Source organism: Calypte anna, chromosome 15 (genome assembly GCF_003957555.1).
Source record: "Calypte anna isolate BGI_N300 chromosome 15, bCalAnn1_v1.p, whole genome shotgun sequence".
Taxonomy (NCBI): domain Eukaryota; kingdom Metazoa; phylum Chordata; class Aves; order Apodiformes; family Trochilidae; genus Calypte; species Calypte anna.
Window position 1 is genome coordinate 10492512 of NC_044261.1, and position 27557 is coordinate 10520068.

Consider the following 27557-nt stretch of genomic DNA (forward strand, 5'->3'; position numbering starts at 1 on the left):
GCTAAAACAAAAAACACAGACAATGCTACTTAGATATGGAAATCAGCATCTCCATACTGAACAGATGTTGTTATACTGCAGGTATTGTTAAAGAAATGTCTGAATGTCTGAAGAGACGAGATGACCTCGACGAGTTTCGTTCGAGAAACGAAACTCAGTTTTCATCCTACATGGTTAGATGAGACTGAAATTTGACAGTGAGTCCAAGATATCATAAAGGAGCAAGCAACAGTATTGATCTTTTATTTTCTATGACAAGTTACTGTCAGCAGAGCACTGTAGATGGACAAGTTTCAGTTGTGTAAGAGTGGACTGTAGGACCTCCTGAAGTTAACTCTTTCCCCAGTCTTGAGGCAGATCTCAACATGCAGTAGTTTTCTGATTTAAGATACTTGCAGCTGGAAAACCATCTCATCAGTCTGTTTGATTAAAAGCTGGAGGACTGGGCTCTGAGGGGGCTAGTCTTGTCTGAAACCACTCACTGAAATCTTCTTCTGGCATCTGCACAATATTTTCACGTACAAACTGAAACAGAAGGTCATTTTCTGAGCTTTTATGTGCAGGAGATAACATGGAAAAATATGATCACTGGGACAATAGAATAAATGTAATGGCTTCTGTAAGAAGTTATACCCCCAAAACATTTTTAATGCAACTTTCAGAACAGCTGGATGTGCTCTAAAATAAACTAAACGGAAAACTCCACATCTTAATTGCAATTTATATCCTGAATCCTTCCAAGTCAAGTCTGTATCCTACCTACCATTAAAACAACTTGAAGTAAAATAAGAATTTCATCTAGAGTCTCTATCAGAATAGGACATGTCATATTCAGCAATGCTTTTCTTGATATTGAAATGTATCATGTATGTATTCCAGTCAGAAGGAGCATCAAGGTCCCCCTTCCTCTGTGTCTGTTTTTGAAAGAAGTACAAATAAGTATACAGATTTAGCTATGCTCACGTATTCCTCTATTACTATTGCACTAATATGAGGGATCAAAATGCAAAGGGAACACAATGGAAATGGTGAAGAAATAGATCTAAAAAGAACAGCAAGCAACAGAGATTTATACAGTGAACATTAAGACACAGCTGTCTCTCCAGTTAGTGACTCTGCAAATTAGGGAACAAGACAAAATGGATATTATGAAGCATCAAGAAAATACAGGTACCCTGATCTCGACATGTTGGGTGCTAAATCTTTGCCTCTTGTAAGGCATAACAATACATGAAAGATGAAGACTAACCTGCTGTCTATCAGAGATTTCTTTTGGTCTTACAAGGTTAGGAGAAATAAGTAACTGTACTGAGAACAAAACCCCACAAGGTGGCGTCATTGTAATTTTCTTAAAGGTAGCTACCCGATTTGACAACATAGCAGTACGCCTTTTAAATACATTCTCCTCCCTTCCTTGTGTCTTGCTTCTGCCAGTTGTTTCTAGAACTACAAGAGTTAAGCTCAGGCTAAGATTTAAGAAGCAGATTTATTTTTCTTAATGTTGCTGAAGCACAGCATGGATACCTGCAGAGTTTTTGGATCAGTGATGTAATACATGACTTGAATAGCTCATGGGTGTAACTACCAAGAATGGCAGGCCTTTGCACGGCACAAAAAGTTAAGAGTATCTCTTCAAGTGCCCTAACAGTCTATGACATGCCACTCATTGTAGTGGTAAATAAATCAGTTACATAATAACAATTATATTATTGGTAATCCAATGTTTGTCACATCTTTCTTCTCAGGAGTTCAAAGGAGAATAGTAGCATCTGAATTTAGAAAGATCCTAAAATATTCCATCTTGTAACTTTGCAGCGTATGGATCACCCACAGGCTCCTGCTCTCTCCACCCTCATCACACACAGAATCAAACACTGGACTCACCTCCACTGCTGCAGCAATTTCTGGAGAACAGAGCTCCCAGACCTGTAGATCATCCAGAGCCTTAAGAAAGGTGTCTGGATCAATTTTCAAATCAGGAGTATTGTAATATTTTTCCAGCTTCTTTAAGATTTTCTGCACATAATGGTTATTCTTTACAGACTCTGGGAGCCTGGCAAGCAATAGAGGAAACCTGTGGCAGAAAGAAGCACAGTAAAAGAGAAGCCATGAGAAAAAAAAATGCATATCTGATTAATAACTGAGTTTGCCTTGCATTTCTGCCACTTTACCACCTCTGCAGCTTCCACAGAAAAAATTGCTCTTCAGGGAATGTGATGATTCATGTAATTTTGAGCGAACATTACAAAAGAGCTTTACTTCATAGGACTTGTGCACCAGCTCCCTTTGCAGGGCATTGAAATAGATGCCTCTTCATCCATTTAAAATTAGGATGACTAACTTGTGTATGAAAGCAAATCCCAACAAATGTTTCTACTTTACTACAGATTTGGCCTCCTCTATTTATTTAGCCTCTATGGATTTTCTGGTGCAATCTGACACACTTTGAGCCTCTTTACTATTTCTTTTCCCTGTGCTATCATTTTCCTCTATGTGCAGACATAAATCTCATTGATCTAAGTACACTGTAATACAGTCTCTGTAATACACTTGACTCTGAGTAGAGATTCAGAAGGTGACTTAGACATTACAACTCCTGTGAAAAGACTGCCTTTATTTTACGAGTTCTGTGTAGACTCTCCAGTGCTGCTTTGACAGCCTTCAAGACTGATGTTCCCACGTTCCCAAACTGCATGACTAAGGTGTTCTGTAGTTTTCATTGCAAAGGGCTGAGGATGTGGCAGCACATCAGCAGGAAGTGCTGCCTCCCTACAAGTTAGGGTCTTACTGAGCACCAGATCATATCTGTATTTTCATTGCTAACAGTTTGAAGAGCCTGCATTTCCAGCAACTGATTCAGCAGTTTCTAGTGATACTTTCTCTTTCTCTTCAAAGCAAAGACACTTTAGAACAAAAAGAGAGAACTGTGAGACCCTGACCATGTCATCTGAACTGAATGTTTCTGTGCCTTCTTACCAGTTTATTTCATCTTCCTCATCTTCTCTTTTGGCTTTACTGCCCACCTGTCTTACTCTTTCCATGTCTCTTCTAAAAGATGTCAATTGTTTCAAAGCTTCAAATTTCGCCCGACATCGCTCTTCCTGTGTCCTACAAAAGAAACCTTAAAAGTCAGAGTTCTGTTTTAAACATTACCATACTTGTACGTAGTTACTTGGAAAGGTACTAAGGCAGGTAGAAAATGAACGTGAGGAACACATTGTTCAGTCTGTGGACACTAATAAAAACTTCTGCTTTTACAGTGTTCTACAGACATCCATATTTCTACAAACATATTAAAAAGTTTTTAAGTTTTACATCAGCTCTGTGCTGTAGGTAAGAAAAAAAACCTCAGAACTGAAGCATTTAAATAACTTGGAAGTCAGAAAAGGAACTCGGAACTCGGAACTTGGAACTAGGAACTCGGAACAGGAACTCGGAACTCGGAACAGGAACTCGGAACTCGGAACTCGGAAAAGGAACTCGGAAAAGGAACTCGGAACAGGAACTCGGAACTCGGAACTCGGAAAAGGAACTCGGAAAAGGAACTCGGAACAGGAACTCGGAACTCGGAACTCGGAAAAGGAACTCGGAACTCGGAAAAGGAACTCAGAACAGGAACTCGGAACTCGGAACTCAGAAAAGGAACTCGGAACTCGGAACTCGGAACTTGGAAAAGGAACTCGGAACTCGGAAAAGGAACTCGGAACTCGGAAAAGGAACTTGGAAAAGGAACTCGGAACTCGGAACTCGGAACTTGGAAAAGGAACTCGGAACTCGGAACTCGGAACTCGGAAAAGGAACTCGGAACTCGGAACTCGGAAAAGGAACTCGGAACTCGGAAAAGGAACTTGGAAAAGGAACTCGGAACTCGGAACTCGGAAAAGGAACTCGGAACTCGGAACTCGGAAAAGGAACTCGGAACTCGGAAAAGGAACTCAGAAAAGGAACTTGGAAAAGGAACTCGGAACTCGGAACTCGGAAAAGGAACTCGGAACTCGGAACTCGGAACTCGGAAAAGGAACTCGGAACTCGGAACTCGGAACTGGAACTGGAACTCGGAAAAGGAAAAGGAACTCGGAAAAGGAAAAGGAACTCGGAACTCGGAACTCGGAACTCGGAAAAGGAACTCGGAACTCGGAACTCGGAACTGGAACTCGGAAAAGGAACTCGGAACTCGGAACTCGGAACTCGGAAAAGGAACTCGGAAAAGGAACTCGGAACTCGGAACTCGGAACTCGGAAAAGGAACTCGGAACTCGGAAAAGGAACTCGGAACTCGGAACTCGGAAAAGGAACTCGGAAAAGGAACTCGGAACTCGGAAAAGGAACTCGGAACTCGGAACTCGGAAAAGGAACTCGGAAAAGGAACTCGGAACTCGGAACTCGGAAAAGGAACTCGGAACTCGGAACTCGGAACTGGAACTGGAACTCGGAAAAGGAAAAGGAACTCGGAAAAGGAAAAGGAACTCGGAACTCGGAACTCGGAACTCGGAAAAGGAACTCGGAACTCGGAAAGGAACTCGGAACTCGGAACTCGGAAAAGGAACTCGGAACTCGGAACTCGGAACTGGGAAAAGGAACTCGGAACTCGGAAAAGGAACTCGGAACTCGGAACTCGGAAAAGGAACTCGGAAAAGGAACTCGGAACTCGGAAAAGGAACTCGGAACTCGGAACTCGGAAAAGGAACGGAAAAGGAACTCGGAACTCGGAAAAGGAACTCGGAACTCGGAACTCGGAAAAGGAACTCGGAAAAGGAACTCGGAACTCGGAAAAGGAACTCGGAACTCGGAACTCGGAAAAGGAACTCGGAACTGGAACTCGGAACTGGAACTCGGAAAAGGAACTCGGAAAAGGAACTCGGAACTTGGAAAAGGAACTCGGAAAAGGAACTCGGAACTTGGAACTCGGAACTCGGAACTCGGAACTCGGAAAAGGAACTCAGAACTCGGAAAAGGAACTCAGAACTCAGAACTCGGAACTGGAACTCGGAAAAGGAACTCGGAACTCGGAACTCGGAAAAGGAACTCGGAACTTGGAACTCGGAACTCGGAACTTGGAACTCGGAACTTGGAACTCGGAACTTGGAACTCGGAACTCGGAACTTGGAACTCGGAACTTGGAACTCGGAACTCGGAACTCGGAACTTGGAACTCGGAACTCGGAACTCGGAAAAGGAACTCGGAACTTGGAACTCGGAACTCGGAACTTGGAACTCGGAACTCGGAACTCGGAAAAGAAACTCAGAACTCGGAACTCGGAACTGGAACTCGGAACTGGAACTCGGAAAAGGAACTCGGAACTCGGAACTCGGAACTCGGAACTCGGAAAAGGAACTCGGAACTCGGAACTTGGAACTCGGAACTTGGAACTCGGAACTTGGAACTCGGAACTCGGAACTTGGAACTCGGAACTTGGAACTCGGAACTCGGAACTCGGAACTCGGAACTCGGAACTCGGAACTTGGAACTCGGAACTTGGAACTCGGAACTCGGAACTCGGAACTCGGAACTCGGAACTCGGAACTCGGAAAAGGAACTCGGAACTTGGAACTCGGAACTCGGAACTCGGAAAAGGAACTCGGAACTTGGAACTCGGAACTCGGAACTTGGAACTCGGAACTCGGAAACTCGGAAAAGAAACTCAGAACTCGGAACTCGGAACTGGAACTCGGAACTGGAACTCGGAAAAGGAACTCGGAACTCGGAACTCGGAACTCGGAACTCGGAAAAGGAACTCGGAACTCGGAACTCGGAACTCGGAAAAGGAACTCGGAACTTGGAACTCGGAACTCGGAACTCGGAAAAGGAACTCGGAACTTGGAACTCGGAACTCGGAACTTGGAACTCGGAACTCGGAACTCGGAAAAGAAACTCAGAACTCGGAACTCGGAACTGGAACTCGGAACTGGAACTCGGAAAAGGAACTCGGAACTCGGAACTCGGAACTCGGAACTCGGAAAAGGAACTCGGAACTCGGAACTCGGAAAAGGAACTCGGAACTCGGAACTCGGAACTGGAACTCGGAACTCGGAACTCGGAACTCGGAAAAGGAACTCGGAACTTGGAACTCGGAACTCGGAACTCGGAAAAGGAACTCGGAACTCGGAACTCGGAACTTGGAACTCGGAACTCGGAACTCGGAAAAGAAACTCAGAACTCGGAACTCGGAACTGGAACTCGGAACTGGAACTCGGAAAAGGAACTCGGAACTCGGAACTCGGAAAAGGAACTCGGAACTCGGAACTCGGAACTCGGAAAAGGAACTCGGAACTCGGAACTCGGAACTCGGAAAAGGAACTCGGAACTCGGAAAAGGAACTCGGAACTCGGAACTCGGAAAAGGAACTCGGAACTCGGAACTCGGAACTCGGAACTCGGAAAAGGAACTCGGAACTCGGAAAAGGAACTCGGAACTCGGAACTCGGAACTCGGAAAAGGAACTCGGAACTCGGAAAAGGAACTCGGAACTCGGAACTCGGAACTCGGAAAAGGAACTCGGAACTCGGAACTCGGAAAAGGAACTCAGAACTCGGAACTCGGAACTGGAACTCGGAACTGGAACTCGGAACTCGGAACTCGGAACTCGGAACTCGGAAAAGGAACTCGGAACTCGGAACTCGGAACTGGAACTGGAACTCGGAAAAGGAAAAGGAACTCGGAACTCGGAACTCGGAACTGGAACTCGGAACTCGGAACTCGGAACTCGGAAAAGGAACTCGGAACTCGGAACTCGGAAAAGAAACTCGGAACTCGGAACTCGGAACTCGGAAAAGGAACTCGGAAAAGGAACTCGGAACTCGGAAAAGGAACTCGGAACTCGGAAAAGGAACTCGGAAAAGGAACTCGGAAAAGGAACTCGGAAAAGGAACTCGGAAAAGGAACTCGGAACTTGGAACTTGGAACTCGGACCTTGGAACTTGGAACTCGGAAAAGGAACTCGGAACTCGGAAAAGGAACTCGGAACTCGGAACTCGGAACTGGAACTGGAACTCGGAACTCGGAACTCGGAACTCGGAACTCGGAAAAGGAACTCGGAAAAGGAACTCGGAAAAGGAACTCGGAAAAGGAACTCGGACCTCGGAAAAGGACCTCAGAAAAGGACCTCGGAAAAGGACCTCACTCAGAAAAGGACCTCGGAAAAGGACCTCACTCAGAAAAGGACCTCGGAAAAGGACCTCACTCAGAAAAGGACCTCGGAAAAGGACCTCACTCAGAAAAGGACCTCGGAAAAGGACCTCACTCAGAAAAGGACCTCGGAAAAGGAACTCACTCAGAAAAGGACCTCAGAAAAGGACCTCAGAAAAGGACCTCACTCAGAAAAGGACCTCAGAAAAGGAACTCACTCAGAAAAGGACCTCAGAAAAGGAACTCACTCAGAAAAGGACCTCAGAAAAGGAACTCACTCAGAAAAGGACCTCAGAAAAGGAACTCACTCAGAAAAGGACCTCACTCAGAAAAGGACCTCACTCAGAAAAGGACCTCAGAAAAGGACCTCACTCAGAAAAGGACCTCACTCAGAAAAGGACCTCACTCAGAAAAGGACCTCACTCAGAAAAGGACCTCAGAAAAGGACCTCACTCAGAAAAGGACCTCAGAAAAGGACCTCACTCAGAAAAGGACCTCAGAAAAGGAACTCACTCAGAAAAGGACCTCAGAAAAGGAACTCACTCAGAAAAGGACCTCAGAAAAGGAACTCACTCAGAAAAGGACCTCAGAAAAGGAACTCACTCAGAAAAGGACCTCAGAAAAGGAACTCACTCAGAAAAGGACCTCAGAAAAGGAACTCACTCAGAAAAGGACCTCAGAAAAGGAACTCACTCAGAAAAGGACCTCAGAAAAGGAACTCACTCAGAAAAGGACCTCAGAAAAGGAACTCACTCAGAAAAGGACCTCACTCAGAAAAGGAACTCACTCAGAAAAGGACCTCAGAAAAGGAACTCACTCAGAAAAGGACCTCACTCAGAAAAGGAACTCACTCAGAAAAGGACCTCACTCAGAAAAGGACCTCAGAAAAGGACCTCACTCAGAAAAGGACCTCAGAAAAGGACCTCACTCAGAAAAGGACCTCAGAAAAGGACCTCACTCAGAAAAGGACCTCAGAAAAGGAACTCACTCAGAAAAGGACCTCACTCAGAAAAGGACCTCAGAAAAGGAACTCACTCAGAAAAGGAACTCACTCAGAAAAGGACCTCAGAAAAGGAACTCACTCAGAAAAGGACCTCAGAAAAGGAACTCACTCAGAAAAGGACCTCAGAAAAGGACCTCACTCAGAAAAGGACCTCAGAAAAGGACCTCACTCAGAAAAGGACCTCAGAAAAGGACCTCACTCAGAAAAGGACCTCAGAAAAGGACCTCACTCAGAAAAGGACCTCAGAAAAGGACCTCACTCAGAAAAGGACCTCACTCAGAAAAGGACCTCACTCAGAAAAGGACCTCACTCAGAAAAGGACCTCACTCAGAAAAGGACCTCACTCAGAAAAGGACCTCACTCAGAAAAGGACCTCACTCAGAAAAGGACCTCACTCAGAAAAGGACCTCACTCAGAAAAGGACCTCAGAAAAGGACCTCACTCAGAAAAGGACCTCAGAAAAGGAACTCACTCAGAAAAGGACCTCAGAAAAGGAACTCACTCAGAAAAGGACCTCACTCAGAAAAGGAACTCAGAAAAGGAACTCACTCAGAAAAGGAACTCACTCAGAAAAGGACCTCACTCAGAAAAGGACCTCACTCAGAAAAGGACCTCACTCAGAAAAGGACCTCACTCAGAAAAGGACCTCACTCAGAAAAGGACCTCACTCAGAAAAGGACCTCACTCAGAAAAGGACCTCACTCAGAAAAGGACCTCACTCAGAAAAGGACCTCACTCAGAAAAGGACCTCACTCAGAAAAGGACCTCACTCAGAAAAGGACCTCACTCAGAAAAGGACCTCACTCAGAAAAGGACCTCACTCAGAAAAGGACCTCACTCAGAAAAGGACCTCACTCAGAAAAGGACCTCACTCAGAAAAGGACCTCACTCAGAAAAGGACCTCACTCAGAAAAGGACCTCACTCAGAAAAGGACCTCACTCAGAAAAGGACCTCACTCAGAAAAGGACCTCACTCAGAAAAGGACCTCCTCAAAGCCTCACTCAGAAAAGGACCTCACTCAGAAAAGGACCTCACTCAGAAAAGGACCTCACTCAGAAAAGGACCTCACTCAGAAAAGGACCTCACTCAGAAAAGGACCTCACTCAGAAAAGGACCTCACTCAGAAAAGGACCTCACTCAGAAAAGGACCTCACTCAGAAAAGGACCTCACTCAGAAAGGACCTCACTCAGAAAGGACCTCACTCAGAAAAGGACCTCACTCAGAAAAGGACCTCACTCAGAAAAGGACCTCACTCAGAAAAGGACCTCACTCAGAAAAGGACCTCACTCAGAAAAGGACCTCACTCAGAAAAGGACCTCACTCAGAAAAGGACCTCACTCAGAAAAGGACCTCACTCAGAAAAGGACCTCACTCAGAAAAGGACCTCACTCAGAAAAGGACCTCACTCAGAAAAGGAACCTCACTCAGAAAAGGACCTCACTCAGAAAAGGACCTCACTCAGAAAAGGACCTCACTCAGAAAAGGACCTCACTCAGAAAAGGACCTCACTCAGAAAAGGACCTCACTCAGAAAAGGACCTCACTCAGAAAAGGACCTCACTCAGAAAAGGACCTCACTCAGAAAAGGACCTCACTCAGAAAAGGACCTCACTCAGAAAAGGACCTCACTCAGAAAAGGACCTCACTCAGAAAGGACCTCACTCAGAAAAGGACCTCACTCAGAAAAGGACCTCACTCAGAAAAGGACCTCACTCAGAAAAGGACCTCACTCAGAAAAGGACCTCACTCAGAAAAGGACCTCACTCAGAAAAGGACCTCACTCAGAAAAGGACCTCACTCAGAAAAGGACCTCACTCAGAAAAGGACCTCACTCAGAAAAGGACCTCACTCAGAAAAGGACCTCACTCAGAAAAGGACCTCACTCAGAAAAGGACCTCACTCAGAAAAGGACCTCACTCAGAAAAGGACCTCACTCAGAAAAGGAACTCAGAAAAGGAACTCAGAAAAGGAACTCAGAAAAGGACCTCAGAAAAGGACCTCAGAAAAGGACCTCAGAAAAGGAACTCAGAAAAGGAACTCAGAAAAGGAACTCAGAAAAGGAACTCAGAAAAGGAACTCAGAAAAGGAACTCAGAAAAGGAACTCAGAAAAGGAACTCAGAAAAGGAACTCAGAAAAGGAACTCAGAAAAGGAACTCAGAAAAGGAACTCAGAAAAGGAACTCAGAAAAGGAACTCAGAAAAGGAACTCAGAAAAGGAACTCAGAAAAGGAACTCAGAAAAGGAACTCAGAAAAGGAACTCAGAAAAGGAACTCAGAAAAGGAACTCAGAAAAGGAACTCAGAAAAGGAACTCAGAAAAGGAACTCAGAAAAGGAACTCAGAAAAGGAACTCAGAAAAGGAACTCAGAAAAGGAACTCAGAAAAGGAACTCAGAAAAGGAACTCAGAAAAGGAACTCAGAAAAGGAACTCAGAAAAGGAACTCAGAAAAGGAACTCAGAAAAGGAACTCAGAAAAGGAACTCAGAAAAGGAACTCAGAAAAGGAACTCAGAAAAGGAACTCAGAAAAGGAACTCAGAAAAGGAACTCAGAAAAGGAACTCAGAAAAGGAACTCAGAAAAGGAACTCAGAAAAGGAACTCAGAAAAGGAACTCAGAAAAGGAACTCAGAAAAGGAACTCAGAAAAGGAACTCAGAAAAGGAACTCAGAAAAGGAACTCAGAAAAGGAACTCAGAAAAGGAACTCAGAAAAGGAACTCAGAAAGGAACTCAGAAAAGGAACTCAGAAAAGGAACTCAGAAAAGGAACTCAGAAAAGGAACTCAGAAAAGGAACTCAGAAAAGGAACTCAGAAAAGGAACTCAGAAAAGGAACTCAGAAAAGGAACTCAGAAAAGGAACTCAGAAAAGGAACTCAGAAAAGGAACTCAGAAAAGGAACTCAGAAAAGGAACTCAGAAAAGGAACTCAGAAAAGGAACTCAGAAAAGGAACTCAGAAAAGGAACTCAGAAAAGGAACTCAGAAAAGGAACTCAGAAAAGGAACTCAGAAAAGGAAAGGAACTCAGAAAAGGAACTCAGAAAAGGAACTCAGAAAAGGAACTCAGAAAAGGAACTCAGAAAAGGAACTCAGAAAAGGAACTCAGAAAAGGAACTCAGAAAAGGAACTCAGAAAAGGAACTCAGAAAAGGAACTCAGAAAAGGAACTCAGAAAAGGAACTCAGAAAAGGAACTCAGAAAAGGAACTCAGAAAAGGAACTCAGAAAAGGAACTCAGAAAAGGAACTCAGAAAAGGAACTCAGAAAAGGAACTCAGAAAAGGAACTCAGAAAAGGAACTCAGAAAAGGAACTCAGAAAGGAACTCAGAAAAGGAACTCAGAAAAGGAACTCAGAAAAGGAACTCAGAAAAGGAACTCAGAAAAGGAACTCAGAAAAGGAACTCAGAAAAGGAACTCAGAAAAGGAACTCAGAAAAGGAACTCAGAAAAGGAACTCAGATCTGGTGCATACTGAGATGAAAGAATTTGCACAGACATCACAAACTAATGTTTCTGAGTGAAAGGAAGAGGATGACAGGTTTGGGCTGGTGAACAAGCTAGAAATGCCACTGACCTCGGAAAAGGTCATGAGAGAGTGCGTTGCAACTGTTATCATAAGAAGAGACCAAGCAATGTTGAACAAAACAGCAATCTCTCATTTTGATGGGAAGGTCTATGAAGTCCAAAGTAAATATATTCAACTTTTCAACAAAACTATTCCCGAGTATTCCAGCAATCCAGACACTGCTGTAAATATTTAATCTGTAATGTATCTTTTTGTACACCGGTACTCATAAAATGTTCTATCATCCCTATATTCTTACTTTGATGTCAATCCATATAAATACATCTTTATAAGGCCTGAAGAAAAGTTCTAAAGCTAGTCAGAAGCCATGTGTGTGCACTGTTTTAAGAATATACAGTCTCTTCCTACCTCTCAAGGTTCTCTAGAATATCATGCAGACAAAAAGCTGCTTCTTCACGTACTGTTGTGAATTTCTGCCTCATATCAGCAGAGAAGTTAGATTTGCCTTTAAGGAAAGAGCTGATACGAAAGCTGCAAATAGAACACAGAAAACTGTAATTAAAATCTTCTGGTAACCATTTTATGGTACCTACTTGTGCTGCTCAGAACATGAAGTGATGTGAGCCCATGGAAATTCTGAAATCTCCTTATTCTCAGTGAAAATCCAAATGTAATATAATTTGAATTTTTTTAATTTATCAGCTTCTCACATGTAGAATGAGAAGCTTACCTCTGTTTTCCAGGCATCTGCTTTCCTGATATTGTACTCTCTTGATCCTTAGTGGATGGTATGTTTGCTCTGTAATTCTTCTGAACCACTGGCAACACACTGTAAGACATAGCAAGGTTTAAAATAACAGTATACCTCCCCTAGAACTTGAAAAGGTTCTACAGGTGCCGATAAAACATTCTTAGTATTACAGACTTTTTGGAGCTATCCACTTACAAAATTTCTCAACTAAATGGAAGAAATGCTTCAAAGTCTAATTGTAAGAATGTTCTGTCATGTTGACCTTGTAGCTGTGGAAACCACCACAGAATGAAGTAACAAGGGAACACATCTAACGTAAGTTTAGCTGGCAGTGTCAGAGAGACACTAGTGAAAAATTCAGTGGTACAGACAGAAAAAATTCTACAGGAATAAGGTTTTTTGCACAAAGCTGCTGAAGCTTAATATCTCTTGTTTAAATAAAAAGCAAGATTGAAGGGGTATTTAAAAAAAAAAAAAAAAGCAAAACATACTGCTTGCACAGCAGTAAAATGGGTTATTCTGTCACCCTTGCCAAGAAATGTACGTGTCTTTTGATTTCACTGAATGCTGAGTTAAGTTATTCAGGAGACATAAAAAAAAAAAAAAAAAGAAGAGAATTAAAAAAGCATAAGCTCTGTCCTGATGAGTTGCTTCTCCTACTCTTTCACAGACCCATGGGGTAACGTACCACAGCAGTTCAGGCTTAGCCACATCTTCTTGTTTATGGAAATCTTTTGACACCTTTTCACGTGTTACCTGGGTGACTTTCTGCAGGGCTGATAAAAAAAATAAGCTGTAAAAGCATGCCTCTTCAACAGTGCATTTCTCTCTTCCACATGGAGAGGACGCTATAGTAGATGCTGGCCTGAATGAGATGTCCTAAAGAAACTTGCTGTTTACTATTTCTAAGAAGTAAAGTTTCTTTATAAAGAGGTTTTAAAATAGGTGCCCAAATACAAATGCAGCCAATTCATTAATTGCTTTGGAAAACATAAGCTTTATTTTTTCCACAGAAATTTGGTGAGACAGATCTAGTGTCACAGGGGCCTGTGAATAACCACTCTCTTTATGTGAATAACCACTTTTCCCATGCACTTTGCAATGCTACAGAGATCTGTCATAACCTTATATTTAGCTGTTTCTATTTTATTTAATTAGTTCTCCCCTAGAAGCTATTCGGTATGCTCCTGCCTTTTGATAGCTACTGAACATTCACAGACTATCTCAAATGACAATGAGCTCCTTCCTGAGCAGTAATTTAGAGTCTAGCAGAGCATGTCAGTCTAATAAAGACAATATAAATTAAAAGGTAATTAGCACTACTAAATGCCAATGTGTTTTTCTGTTCCAGCTTTATATAGAAGAAAGGAAAGACTTAAAATTACCCAGCTTTGTTCTGAAACATACTGCAGAGCTAACAGATAAACTATTCTGTCAGGTCTATCAAGGACAGGTACTCACCAATGCATGAGTAGAAGGAATACAGATTAAGAAACCCCCAAGTGAAACAGAACTCCCCAGATAAGGCTGTTACTATGGTCAGTTGGTTATGGCAGAGAATAACTGCCCTGTTTTCACCATCTGTTGGACTTTACAGATGTGGATGACAGCCTGACAACAAAACTGATGAAACTAAACATTAATTAAATTCTTTGTTAATATTCAGATGGGATTGTATTGTCTTTCAAACATTTTGCTAATAAGGAGGGTACACAGACATGTACAGCATTCCATATGCCTGAAGAGAAAGACACCAATACATCTAACAATCTCTTTGACTTAGATTCAACCCTGAAGGCAAATCCATTTAATATTGGCAGTCAAGAAAAGTAACTTACAGGGAAAAGGTGGCTGTTTTACTTTAGCTTGTGTTGACTTATTCAAAAGATTGGATAAAGCCACATTAATCTTGATGTTTTCTTCAGAACAAAACACAGTGGAAGATTCACTGCCATAAGGGGTTTGATGACCAGGAGATGACTGAATGCTAAATTGAGAGGTAGCAAGGACCTTGTTTATCTTCTTGCTAAGTGGACCACACCGTGCTTTCCGGACAAGTTTCTGTACATAAAAAAGGAATAAAAAGGAGGTTTCTATAGTAATGTGACAACAAAGAATCCTCTTTCTGTAAGTAATCCCAATATTGGATTCTATCGGTCCTCCTGTAGCCTCAGATTTTTCTCCAGTGATTTCATACAAGCTAGTGATTTCCTGGGTAGGAGGACCTCCTCCATTTTGTTATCTGGATCTAGTACTCCTGGATATAGCATTAATGCCAACAGATTATGCTCATTTGTACATGAGTAATACTGCAGCTGCAGAGAGGGCTGGTAACAGAGGAGCCTTCTCATGTGTATGAAAGAATGGGCCACAGAAGTCTGATAAATTTTCATGTCTCCTCCCAGATTCCAATAACCTGGTAAATGACTTTCCTGTGGCAGGAATGCAAAGTATGAAAGCAGAGTGAATTCTACAGGCTTGATAACCACAACAATAGCTATTTTAAACCACGTTCCCCCCAAGGGACCAAGTATTTCCACTAAAAGTTTCATATAAAATATGAAAAGCAGTGTTTAAGTACTACTTAGTATAAATGGCAGAAAGGGAATTGTCATTAATATGGGGAGGGGAAAGTCTCAGCAATGTAAATGCTAAAGGACACACCAAGACTGACATGCACTTTGATTTTGTCTGCTTGTGTTTATTTGGACCTGACTTTTCAGAACTGGTAAGACTGCATGAAAAAATCAGAAAACCTCCCATTGAGAAACAACACTGTTATTTATGTGATTTCCTGACTTCGGCTCTGCTTGCTAACAGCAGAAAGAATATTTGCAAAAAGACAGATTCTGGGGTTTTTAAAACATTTCCCAACTTTCACTGCTTATTCGCTAACAGAAATCACAATCTTTTGTTTATTCTAATGTTTGACATAAGAGTATGATTTGCAGGTGTTGATAAATAAGAGCAAACAGTCTGCATGTACCAAGAGCTCATATTTCTAAGAGTGGGTCACCTGGAATTCTAAAAGCACTTCACAACATTTGTTTACCTTAGCTTTGTAGGGGGCAAAGCACCAGGAACTAAAAAGCTTAAGCAAATTACTGAAGATCAGAATGTAAGATGTGCTACAGAGTGAGAAATCCACTGGTTCTTTATTGAGTTTTCCTATTTATAATCCTAATTCCCCCTCATTTCCCTTTCATTCTGTTTTGCAGTTTCAAACGCAGTGTCTCTGTTGTTTCAGAAAGATAGTAACAGTGGCTGAGTGCTACAGATAACTTTTGTGTTTAATTTCCTCTCAGGTACTAATTTTTTCTTTTTTACTTTGAATTGCTTGTTTCTCCTTTTCTTGGCTTTGCTGTGAATGAGGCAAGTGAATCCTGCTTCCTTAAAGGACTCAACATTTGGCATTTGTTTCTGAATGTAGTTTTAAATTCTGTGTAAAAAGGCAACCTGACAAACAATGACTAGAGCAATTTCTCCAAAATACTGATCTGAAATCTCCATTTGACTGCAAAAGACCAGTTTGTGTGAACAAGTACTATGGCTTGACTCTGGGTCATAAATACAAAAAAAGAGGCTAATTATGTTTCAGCTGAATATTTAATTCTTCCCACATCAGTATTTATTACTAGGTCCAAGCCACAGTTTCAATCAGCTACATATTGCTCTCTGCCTACTACATGGTATCAAATTATTATTCTTTAAAACCTAGAGACACAGATACTCTGCAGTCACAAGATCCAGAGTATAAAATGGGATATCAGAGTTCAATTAAGCAACAGAAAGGAAGAAACTTATAAGGACATTACCTTTGTGTTTGTAACAAAAAGCTCCCACATGTATGCTGCTAAATTTTCTTCTTCAATTTCTTTTAGTGTTTTCTTACAACCACCAGGGTCCCTAAGTGAAAACAATTTAATTATTAGTAAGAAATGCAAGAAATTAAGAACAAATGGTGGCTGACTGCTATTATGTTTATCTTTGCTTATAAGAAATGGAAAGAAAATGCAAGGTGTATAAGCCATAAGTAAGTTACAGTCACAAGTGAAGGAGAACCTAAGCAAAGGACAGTCATTTTACAAACTATCATGAATGTATTGGGACAGATTATGGTCTCAACTTCCACTGTGAAAGTACTGAAAAATGTGGTCCCATATAGCAAGATTTCATGGACAGAAGTGACAGCAGGTTCATACAAGCTTCCTTTTTTTATGCTATTGGCTAAGTGAGGACATACACTAATACAAAAATTCAGATGTTAGAGCTGAAAACAGTACTGACAAAAGTGAATGTGGAAGCTGCAGTATTTTCAGCTGTGGCATAAAAGGTCAGTGCTCAGGTAGTCTCATTTACCATTCAGTCCACACATCAAAGGTTTTACAATGCAGATCAGTGTTATTAGCTTGCTTCCTTTACCACATTAAAACACATCTGCTCCTGTAAAGGTGGAGACTTTGTGATCTAAATGCATGCCTAATTTTTCATGGTTATTGTGTAATGAAGTATGTGTGTGCAGATAAGTTAAAATTACATTAAAAGAGAGAAGTGGTGTTTAGAGACAGCAACAGAGAGCAGCAGGAAATATACAACAAAAGATTGCACAATGTCAGAACCTGGAAATTCATACAGAGCCTTATGCATTTATTCTTTACTGTATCTGCAAGACTTCCTGACAAACTGTTTCTTTTATCCCCATCTATTGGTTGGTTCTTGCATTTAAAGGGGTGAAAAATTCATCCACAAGACACACTGGACAGATTCTCCCCTCAAATTATCAAGCTAATTGTATTTAATGTTGCTCTTCCATCACTGTTATACACATAGACAGTTTGTATTGACTGAGAACATATAAAGAAAACAAAAAAAAGTTTTGTAGAGCTCTGACCTGCAAATCAGAGCATGAAGTGTTTACTGTTTTACCAAACACTCCTGAATAATTAAAATCTATGTTATGTCAAAATTGTTATATTGACTACAAATGTTGGCAACTTAATATTTACTTATAACAATGCAGAAGTTCAATACAATGTAAGAATGAAATGCCCCTTTTACAAGTACTCATCACTGTCATCAATAATTGATAGAATAAAGTCAGCTGCTACTACTATGTAATAGGTGACTTTGTTCTTCAATTACAATATATATGAAATTCCTGTAGAGTTCACTGGGATAACCCTCCAAGAGAAGGCTGTGGGAATATACACACGTCTATTACTACATGTACTTAATTTGCATAATTATTAACCAAAAGATAAAAAGGAAAGGAAAAAAACCAACTGAATTTGGCTGGGGTAGCTCAGTATTTTCTAGTTCTGCAACTTGCAAAACCAAAGAACCATGCTGTGCTACTGATTCAACTATACAATTTCCTGCTGGCTTCACGGGGACAAAGTCAATGGAAAATGTGTTGCATGGCACAGAATTAACAACATTTTGCTCAAGTAAGTTATTACTTGAAAAAAGAGAAACAACAACATACAAAGGAGAAAAGAACCCTAACTCCTCATGCCATCTAATATCTTGCATTGCATACATACTTTGGATTCCAAGAGGCTAATATGGAATGTATTGGACTGCTGGATTCTTGAGTCGAAGCTTCCAAAATCCAGTGTATGGCACACAGCTGTCGGAAAAGAAGCTCACTGGAAAGAGGGGAAATAAAAGTGTTACACCCTAGGGTCAGGGAAAAGGACAAAATGGCATCACCTCAGCTTTCCACATGCAAATGTAAATATATAAAGACACTTTAGATGAACAACTGGATTAATGAACGTGGAACAGATACTGTCTATTAGTGAACAACATAAAATCCATAGAAGCATACACTGTACAAATATTGTCTTTACCCTCTCTCTGTTGCAAGCCCACTTTTTTACCTAGGCAAATAAATTTTAATTTTGCCAATCATATAAATTTGGAATTTAACAGTTGCTATTAGTAAATACAGATTATTTCACCATAAACTCCAGAAACTCAGACCAGCTGAGCAGCAACTCTGGGTAGGTGTTAAGGGTCTGTGATGCTGTGAATTTCACTTATGTCCTACCAAGGAGAGCAGAACATAAATCTGCCTTCAAATGTACCTTTTTGCTCCAGCAGGGTTTGAAATCAAGACACTGGTATGAACTGGAGCGAAATTTTGTAAAGTCATATTTTTTTTCTTCTTCCCCGACTTCCTCAGGTGGTTACCTTCTGTTAGAGAGCAACTGTGGGAAAGTACAAAGACTGCAGTTAAAAAATGATTGTGTGAAATGAAAGCAAAGCCAATGAAACTGTTAATTGTGTTCATATGACCACAATCCCTAAATCTCTTCCTAAAATTTAAAAGAATACTTAGGTATATTTTGAAACTGTTCCTGCATTTATATATATATAGATATATAAATGCACACATATATATTAAAAATCCAGTATCAGTCTTTACCAACCAAGCCATTTATTCTGCTGAATGCAATTATTTTTTGTTGTTAATGCTATGGCTCCACTGTGGGATTTTTTCCCCCCATGCTTTCTAAATTTACAGCTGCTCACCTATCCAGATTTTAAGCATTTTCTCTTCACAAAAGTAGTAATATTCCCCCTCAATACCAAGTAATGACAAAAACTTGAAATCGTCACTCTCAGACACCAAAAGACCTCTTAGTTCACTTACATGTTTAGTTCTTCCTCTGACTCCTCCATATCAGAGGAGCATATGGGCAGCTGGAATCCAGGTCTCCATCTCATGCCCTGAACCTGCTGGTCTGCTTCAGGTATGTTCTCCCTGTCCAATGATTCTTGGTGAAGTATACGAAAGTATTCTCCCCCTTGCTTCACAGAACTGACGTGATGCCTGCCAAAAATCAGTACAAGTTGGTCACTTTACTAAAGATATGTTATCAAAATGATTATTTTTTGTTGCCCACCAATTTATTTTCTGACAGAGATTTCACATTTTTTTCTGTATTCAATAGTTCAGCATTGGTATTTCCTTCTGCAATAGGATAACAAAGGACAATTCCCCAATATGAACTGCTGATACTATAGAACCCAAGATTTCTTTGGCCCCGAGTGGCACATTTCTGTGTGCTCTGGATTCTCTTACCTTGAGCGAGCAAGGGCTTTACTAAGAGTCCTCAGCTCCTTTCCTGCTTCCGTGAATGGGGAGAGACTCTTCACTGGTTCCAGTGAATCAGACTGGAAGTTATCAAGTTGAAAATAAATATTACAGTATGAATAAGACCTTTGCATAAAGAAGGGATGTGCTGTCTCAGGGTTCAGTTATAATCACCAAATATTTTCTGATATGGTCATCATGCAGGGCAGCACTGCACCATTTCACAAGCATGTAAATAAGCCTAACATGATACCGTTGTGCATGCCTGTACATATGTCCCAGCAGCTTTAAACTCACAGGTTGACTCCAAGTTTGAGAGAGATCTTTCAGGCAGTTAAGCATTCACAATCTCACTAAACTATGAGACAGGCAGAAAAAACCTGAACTTTAAGAACCACTGCTGAGGGTTCTTATGCATTAAGAAACTAAAGAAGTATGCATGGGTGAGAAAACTTCAAGTTCCAACCCTGAAAATTTTTCAGTCAGACTTAATACAAGGAGATTGACAGTTCTGAAAAACAAAATAAGAAAAGGTCCAAAGACATAGTTGGTTTTAGAGCACAGAACATGATGGTTTTATTATTTTCTTTATGGCTTTTATTTTCTATGAGTGTACAATTCAGAGATATCTGTATGAAACATTAAAGCATTATGCTTGTCTATAGCTATCTTTAATTGCATATTCAATCAAAGCTTCACCAGTAGTCTTACCTCTGGAACAGAAGAACACTTGATAGCAGCAACCTCAGCACCTTCTTCAGATGATTTTTCCTGCACACTGCTTTTCACTCGTTCCTAGAAAATGAACAAAAACATGTACTCATATTTGAAATACTGCTATATTGTAGCAGGCTCTGATTTTCAAAATTAAGTGATGCAAATAATTTTACCTACAGAGGTGCAAACTAAAGGCAAAATAAAGGCTACTCTACCATGTGAAAATTTAAAAGGTCAATAAATAACTTCAGCGCACAAATGGATTTGCTGACAAGGTACTGCACAAAATGCATACGTGCTTTGTAAATTACTATCCTTTAATGCTTAGAAAATTCAACTTCATTTGGAAAACTGTCAGGTAGACTGCTGTGTCTAACATAAAAAGAAAACCCAATTTCAAAAACCAGGAATAAGGAATTACTGAAATAGCTCTTCTCTGATGTAACACACTGTGAAAGCCCAGAAATGTCACTAAGAGAAAAGTAGCTGGAATGGAAAGAATATAATCTGCAGACAGATTATACGGATGAACTAATGAAACAAAGACAAGTCTGAAGGCTCTACTGTTGCAAGTAGTTGGGGTCCAGTTGACCAGGACTGGCTTGAAGGCACCAGTACACTGACCACTGGTACAGTGTCTGAAGCCATTTATCTATATTCAAGCATCTAATGCCACAGAGCACTGAAGATGAAACATTTCCCTGCATCCTACCTCTGGTCAGTCAGCTCTGCCAGTTCATGAGGAAAGGAAAAAGCTGTGAATTTCCCACACCTTGGCACAGTTGCTCAGAGGGGGAAGTACTGCGCACACCATCCCTACACACAGACGCTGATAATGTATTCCCATCAGCCTTACCATAGAAAACAGAATGGAACAGCTTCCTTTTCCACAACATTATCTTTCATTACCGTGTCACGTATTGAAAAGGTACAATCTGAGCTTAAAATGGTAACAGTACATAATTACAAAATATTAGAAATCTTTTTAATTTGCAGTGCAGTTATAAAAAAACCCAAGAGAAAACTATACAGCTATGGCATTATACAGACAATATACATTGTCCACAATATACAGACAATATATAATGTACAACAGTACAACATAAAGACAACAGTATACTGAAACTTTTGTCAACCTCATCTAGTGATTTATTTACCCAAAGCACAGAATTCCAGAACAGAATTTTATGACAAACATAGAACAGGCTTTGATACCAATAGTACTCAAGATTTTGCAGACTTGGATTGTTTTTAGGACTTGGTAAGAAGAGCCACCTTTCTTCCATGTAAAAAGTCAACAGGCCACCTCAGAGGTTTTGGCAAATTCATTTGTCATAGCAATTGAACTAAAGAAACTATGTAGACACAATAAAAGGTGACTATCACCACCATGTACCATTACAATAAGGATTAAGGAAGAGACCTTTAACACTTTGCTCTAAACACTTAAGAAATCAGAAATACTGTCTGGATAGTCTTTGACTTTCAATGACTCAGTGCCCTCTGCAATGCACATCTGACCTTTGGGAGAGAGGGACAAAAACCTCAAAGTGAGCAAAGTAACTTCCAATTACTTGTAATGGATATTGGAAGGGCTCTTTCTCATGGTATGGGTATGGGCTCAGTAGCACAACACAGAACCAGGCAACCCCACAGAGTCTTCTCCTTACCCACCCTATCTCTCTCCAACAAGCTCTGAAAAGCCAGGAATCTGAAATGCATTAAGGTGCCAGGTGTGGCTGCTACATAACATCAGTTTCCAATGCAACAGTTGGAACAGTTGCTCTATGTTCAGATTACCAATTTTCTTAATAAAAAAGATACAAAAAAAATCCATGAACAGCTTTTCTGAACACCTCTGTTGATATCAAATACATAAAAACATCCTAAAACCACAATTATTACATCTAATATCCTATGCCCCTATAATTTTGCATAACCATTCCAGCACACTTATTCAAATGCTTTAAAATCTTAATCTACTCTTTAAAATAATACCGGTCTAGAAAGTAGCACTTGCTAGAAGATATTAGCATACTCAAGTCCTGTTTAATTCACAAGGTTTTTACTATCACCTGGTTTACAAATTTTACTGCCATTCATCAGTAAAAATCATCAGCTGTACTTGTGGCTGAAGAAAATGCTAACTCCAAATGCAGAGATGAGTGCTAATGTATTAAAGATCATGGTTTTCAGTACCAGGGATGTTACACTCTCAGACACCTGTAACTAGACATAGCCAGAATCTACACTTCTCTCAATAATCAAGATTACAGGGACTGCTAGGTATGGGTGGGAATAGTGTAAACAACCCATGGAAAGTAAAAATACAGGTAATACAAAGGATGTTTGGAATTACTCTACGGAAACACATTCCTGTTCTAGAATCTGATAAAAACATTAATAGATTTCTGCACAGGACAGATTTCTTAAATAGATTTCTGCTGCCAGGCAGCTTAAATAGAGTTAGTGTGTGAACAGCATTAAACCCTTGTGCTTTCCATTGAAGGGAAGCAGAGGATAGATCAGATACACTGCCAGGTTTTTTTTTGTTGCTGTTTTTTGTTTGCCTTTTTAAGTTTTTCAACTTTGTAATAATTACATCTTAGGAAAAGGAAAAAAGAATAGTGAGTCAGATTTTCAAGACTAGGTACTGCTTTTACTCCACTAAAAGGAACAGCAGGTGTGACTGCGTCCCCGATGAGAGCTTCATTAATCTAAAACATAAGCCACAACCACATATATAGTGACCCATTTTCTGTATAAATTGTAAAGTTTTAATTGAAGTTCAAAACCTGAGTTATAACTGGGTTTCAGAGCACCCTTAGAGATCAAATCCTGACATTTTTCAATACCAAAAGAAACAATCACCACAAATTAACCAACATTTTCTGGATTATCAGAATTAGAGAGTACACCTACAACTGAAAAATCTTTAAAGGAACCACCCAATATTCCAAAGGAAAGATGGCTTAGAAGTTCAGTGTTCTTGTCCTAACATTTGCAACACTTGTTTTGTTTATTCATTTACAGAAACCTAGGAAATATTGACCAATTTACAGAAATAAGTCTCTGAATGAAGACAGCCAGCAAGATGCTGCAAGCCAGCAAGTATGTCAAAAATAGAGAACATCACCCATTGCCTTTTTAGAGCTTAAAACACTTGATCTAAAACTTTAAGCTTTGAATGCAACATACACAACCAGAACAGAAACTTGGGTAGTGGGTGAACAGAATCTTTTTGTTCCACCTTAATAACCACACTGCTTCTGCTGCAGCTGTCAGACACTACCCCTTGTACACTCCATTAGAAAGAACAGTGAAGTGTAGGCTCAAAGTCATAAAGCCTCTTCTTACAGGGACCATTTGTCCCTGGGGTTTAACAATTCAAGGTTAGCTTAAAAGCAGTTTAAGACAGTACAAGACCCACTAGGTTGGTGGGTATGCAGCACTAAGGAGGCCAGGAGACCACAACCACACAAACTATCACAGATGCTCCTTGCTAACCCCCTTACGTTTTCTTGAACCCCAAACACAAACGTAGATTAAAGGCAAAACCATTAATTCACAGACTCCAAAGCCACCTCTACCTAAGTTGTCTTAGCACTTTACTTTTAATACCATTTTTATGCCTCACTCTTGAGCTTTCTATGCACCCCTGAGATACCACCACTTATCATTCCTGCTTGATATCCCATCCCTTACCCTCACACCTGCAGTATGATCAGTCTCCTTCCATTTTCAAGACTTTCAAGCTAGTTCCCAAGTCCCAATGTACACATCAACACACTAGCACATTATTTTCAAACATTCAGTATCCTAGTCAAATATTAGACCACATTTTGATTATTCACAGAAAGGCACAGAATATTGTTCCAAACATTTCCTCAGGCGTAATTAATCCCCTCCCTGGAAACAGGGCCTTACAATTCACTTAAAGAAAACCCTCTTTGGTTTTCCATTTAAAGCAGAACCAGTAAAGTCAGACCTACCTGTGCAAGTTGCCCCAAGGAGTACAGGGTCAGTTTCTTCGGCTCGATGAAAGCAATGTCTCCAAGCTCCCGATAAGGCTTCCCACTGGGGGTGAAGTGTCCCTGGGTGAACTGCTTTTGCCTCCTATGGTAATTTTCCCAGAAAACTTGTTCTCGTGAAGGTTCGCTGGTTCTGTAAACTGTCCTGCTCCTGGCCAAGACCTTCCCTTCCTTTGCAACACCAGGCAAAGCCTGAATGCACACAAAATCTCGAGGATTCAACACTTTTGTGGCTGCCAGCACCTTGAGTCTGTTCTTAGGTGGCTCTAGTACCACCGGTGTCTTGAGTTTGGGGCTCTTTCTTGCATTTGAAAGCCCAGGTGCCTTGGATTTGCAGTTCTGAGATGCACCTGGTAATGGCATTGTTCCAGAATAGGGACCTTAGTGCCTTTAACTCCTTAATTAAAACTCTATCTTCTCAGTCACGAACACAAACACCTGATGCTAAACCCTGAAGTAGTTTTTTTTTTTTTAACTTTTCTAACGGGTAACCCAGCAAACGCGTCTGTTTGTAACACTTAATGAGGTCTCATTCCACTGAGAAGGTCCTCAAACAACAGCAATAAATCCAGAGGGGCCCGGACATACAAAAACCCTAACAAGTCTCCTGAGAAACACCCAGAGCCAGAACACTTCCTTGCGAACAAAACTTCCTCTAGACCTGGTTTCAACAACAGCAAAATCTCCTCTTCTTTCAACTCTCTACATCCCCGACCGCACCCACGTCAAGCTCTTGAGATCAGCCTTACACCCCTCATCACCGTCGCCACCTCGTCCTCCTCCCTCAGGGCGCAGCGGGGGGGCCAGAAGCGGCACCTCTGCTCTGCTCCCCTCCCCTCAGAGGACGGGCGACGGCTTAACGGTCAGCGCTCCGCGTGACTCGGTTGCGCGGCAAACACCGAGCGGCCCCCGCGCAGCGTCCCTGTCGCCGGGCTGTGCACAGGGCTGTGGGCCGTGCACAAGCACATGGGACCATGCACAAGAGCCCTCACACAAGGAGCCAAGCAGTGAGCCGTGCACTTGGGTCCAAGCAGGGATAACCCTGGCACAAGGTGGTGTACAAGCACCCACGTGTGAGCACAAGGGGATCCACAAGTGTTAGGCTGCACCGTGTGGCTGTGCCATGCAGAGTATCACTCAGGAGCATTGCTCAAGGTTAGAAACACCAGGGCTTGGGGCCACGGGAGAATGAGGCCCTAAATAACTTATTTCACCCTTAGGTAAATAGAATTTTATCACTTGACATTGTTAGGCTCAGTAGTGAAGGAACTGGGAAGACCCGAGTGTCATTATAAGAGTAAAGCCAATGCTCTTCAGTGTTTTAATCAATTAAATACAACCCTGGCTCCTCCCACAAGCAGCAACATGGAACGTGTGGCAGAGCACCCTAACCCTGGCACCTGGTAGGGGTGCTGCAGGCAGGTGCTGTTCAACCCTTGAGAAAACCCATCAGCTCCTACTCCTCCCATGACCATTTTCAGTAAGCACCTTTTTCAGTAAAATCTGCACTCGAAACTTGTCAAACAAGCAGTAACTGGTGGCACATGAGCACCAAAGATGAATTTCATACAATCAGCAGCAATAGCACGTTATTTGAGGTATGTAATTTCCAGCAGATTAGATTTTTAGCCTCTCAGCATCACTCCAACCATTTGAATCCTGTCAGCTCTGGAAGGGATGGGGCATCGAGAAACACCTCCTCCCCCAGTCTTTCCTCTCAAACCTGCAAAAAATAACCACCCTTAATATTATTTCTCTGCATTTTCATCTGTCCAACACTTCCTTGCTTGTACAAGGTCTGATTTAGTGACTTGACCAGACATGAGAGGGCAGAAGCTGTGAGCCCGAGGCTGCAGGAGGACTCAGGGAATGTTTGCACCCAGGGGACATGCAACTGACACCCTATCTATGCTGGTGTCCCCACGGTAACCCTGGCAGTCAGGTCCCACGCAGCACAAAGCGCACACACACACACAGACACACCCACTCTGTGCTTCCCCCGAGTGCAATCCGGGTGCATTGCCCTTTCCTGATTGACCATCTGGGGTTGTTGCACCGCTCGCTTCTCTCTCAACTCCGGCTCGGCAGCCACCTGGGGCTCACAACACAAAAACAAAGAACAGAAAAACACCTGAGCAAAACCGAAAGCAAAACACCGAACTCCCACGCCCCTCAGCCCTCGGCATCCCCAAGAGCGGGGAGGATTTGGGGACAGACAAAGCACGCGGGCATTATGGGGAGGGTTTGTTTTTATTTGGGGTGCAGCGGGAGGCGGGTGGAACGCAGGAGGTTTTTCCCCACCTGAAATGCCCACGACTCTGCTGGCAGAGACGTGGGGGACCTCCTCCCGCAGGACGCGGTCACTCGGGGCTCTCCGCCCCGCGCCCAGGTGAAGCTCTGCCAGGGCCCGCGGCGCAGGAGCAGCTGCAGGAGGCGAGGAAGGACACACAAAAAAAACCATATTAAAAAATCTTCGACTGCGGGTACCAGGGGCAGACGGGGGGGCAGACTGGGGGGGGGGGGGGGGAGGGAGTGGAAGGACCCTTACCGTGATATAGGGAAAGGCCGCTCCGCGCCCGCACTTCCCGTCAGTAGCCAGCAGTCAGCAACTGAATCAGTGAACTCAAGCAACTGAATCAGTGAAGTCAGTTGTTAAACCCGTGGCAGCACCATCCAGGGTAGCAGTCGCAGCACTTACCGGCGTCGCCGTCGCAGCAGCACCCGAGGGCAGTGGGGAACACAAAGCGAGACACAGGGAGACGGACCCTACTCCGAAAAAAAATTGGAAGGGGGATCTAAACATAAGGGACAAGTGCCTGTGAGTCCCAACCCCAAAACCGAGGCGGGAGGCAGGCACCGACACACTGAAACTCACACAGAAATAACACCCAACACCCGCGACCAGATGCTGAACCTGCGCGCCGAGGGCACCAAGCGAGCAGCCAATCACAGCGAGGAGGCGGGGCCAGCGTTGGGACCCCGCCTCCACGCCACCGCTCTCTCCCCCGCAGCGCCCCCTGCCGGCAGTAGGTGGAGGGGGGAGCAGCCCGGTACCCCCCGAGGGGGAACCCGACACACCCCCAGGCAGAGACCAGGCGGAGCTTTTGGGAGACGAGAAGACAGAGAACTCTGAGCTCTGGCAAACAGGGAGTGAGGACACAAGCTCTCAGCCGACGGAAGCTCTCGTGATCCACCAAAATCAGCCCCATTTTAAGATGCTCTCACTTTCTTAAGGTGTCCAGGCGAGAGAAGTGGAGTTCTGTGTGGTACAAACGGGACAGGAGCCAGAGGGTGAGATTTGAGCAATTCAAAT

The 27557-nt window shown here is 42.3% G+C and overlaps 1 protein-coding gene across 1 annotated transcript; it reads right to left on the reverse strand.

Moving 5' to 3' along the window:
* Positions 1-27089, reverse strand: CCDC60 (coiled-coil domain containing 60). Its single transcript, XM_030460544.1, has 17 exons — positions 26943-27089; positions 26793-26875; positions 26228-26668; positions 24206-24594; positions 20208-20291; positions 19485-19576; positions 19053-19232; positions 18484-18606; positions 17938-18042; positions 16210-16300; positions 14233-14455; positions 13083-13170; positions 12374-12472; positions 12052-12174; positions 2977-3108; positions 1885-2074; positions 1-525 (listed from the first exon to the last, which is right to left on the reverse strand). The coding sequence occupies exons 3-17, from the start codon at positions 26283-26285 to the stop codon at positions 415-417; spliced, it is 2088 nt and encodes a 695-aa protein (XP_030316404.1). The 5' UTR covers positions 26286-26668; positions 26793-26875; positions 26943-27089; the 3' UTR covers positions 1-414.
* Positions 27090-27557: the final 468 nt, after the last annotated feature.